Source organism: Micropterus dolomieu, unplaced genomic scaffold (genome assembly GCF_021292245.1).
Source record: "Micropterus dolomieu isolate WLL.071019.BEF.003 ecotype Adirondacks unplaced genomic scaffold, ASM2129224v1 contig_4733, whole genome shotgun sequence".
In the NCBI taxonomy this organism is placed as follows: domain Eukaryota; kingdom Metazoa; phylum Chordata; class Actinopteri; order Centrarchiformes; family Centrarchidae; genus Micropterus; species Micropterus dolomieu.
Window position 1 is genome coordinate 1 of NW_025733723.1, and position 622 is coordinate 622.

The following is a 622-nucleotide window of genomic DNA, read 5'->3' on the forward strand; positions in this document are numbered from 1 at the left end:
CGGACCATTTTTACTTCATTTCTTCCACTTGCAGAGGTCTCTTGTATATTTCCAAAAAGAGGGTCACTCGCCATCTTGACTTGCCTCTCAACAAACTTCACAATATCTGAGAACATAGCTCTGCGATGAGACTTCTCATGAATATCGCAGGCCACACTTCTCCAATAATCTCTCAGCTTATAAGGCAGTTTTTTCACAATGATTTGCATATTCGTAGGTACGTTCAGATCACTTGCAGAAACTCCCATAGAGTTGCAGCATTCCCGCAACAATAAACTGTAGGCCCGTAAAGCCTTGACATCTTCGGCCTTAAGCATCGGCCAGGAAAGCACCTTGTCCATATAGGCAGAAGCTACCTTAAATGGATCACCAAAATGCTCCTGAAGTAGTGATTTTGCCTTACTATAACCATGGGACGGAGGCAGATGTTGACAACTTAGGATCAAATCCCTGGGCTGACCTCTCGTATACTGTTCGAGGTAATACAAACAATCCGTCTGACTTTGCGTTCTCGCCTCAATGTTGTGTTCAAATCCTCTTATGAAGGTTTGATACTGCAGTGGATCTCCATCAAAAACTTGTAGATCTCGCTTAGGTAAGAGAAAAAGTGACTGTTGTCCAA

At 43.1% G+C, this 622-nt stretch overlaps 1 protein-coding gene across 1 annotated transcript; it reads right to left on the minus strand.

The window, feature by feature from the left end:
- Positions 1 to 36: 36 nt before the first annotated feature.
- LOC123964693 lies at positions 37 to 222 on the minus strand (the record flags this gene model as incomplete). Its single annotated transcript, XM_046041520.1, is given in 1 exon segment — positions 37 to 222. A coding segment is annotated over 1 exon segment (173 nt), but the record flags the coding sequence as incomplete, so codon positions are not given.
- Positions 223 to 622: the final 400 nt, after the last annotated feature.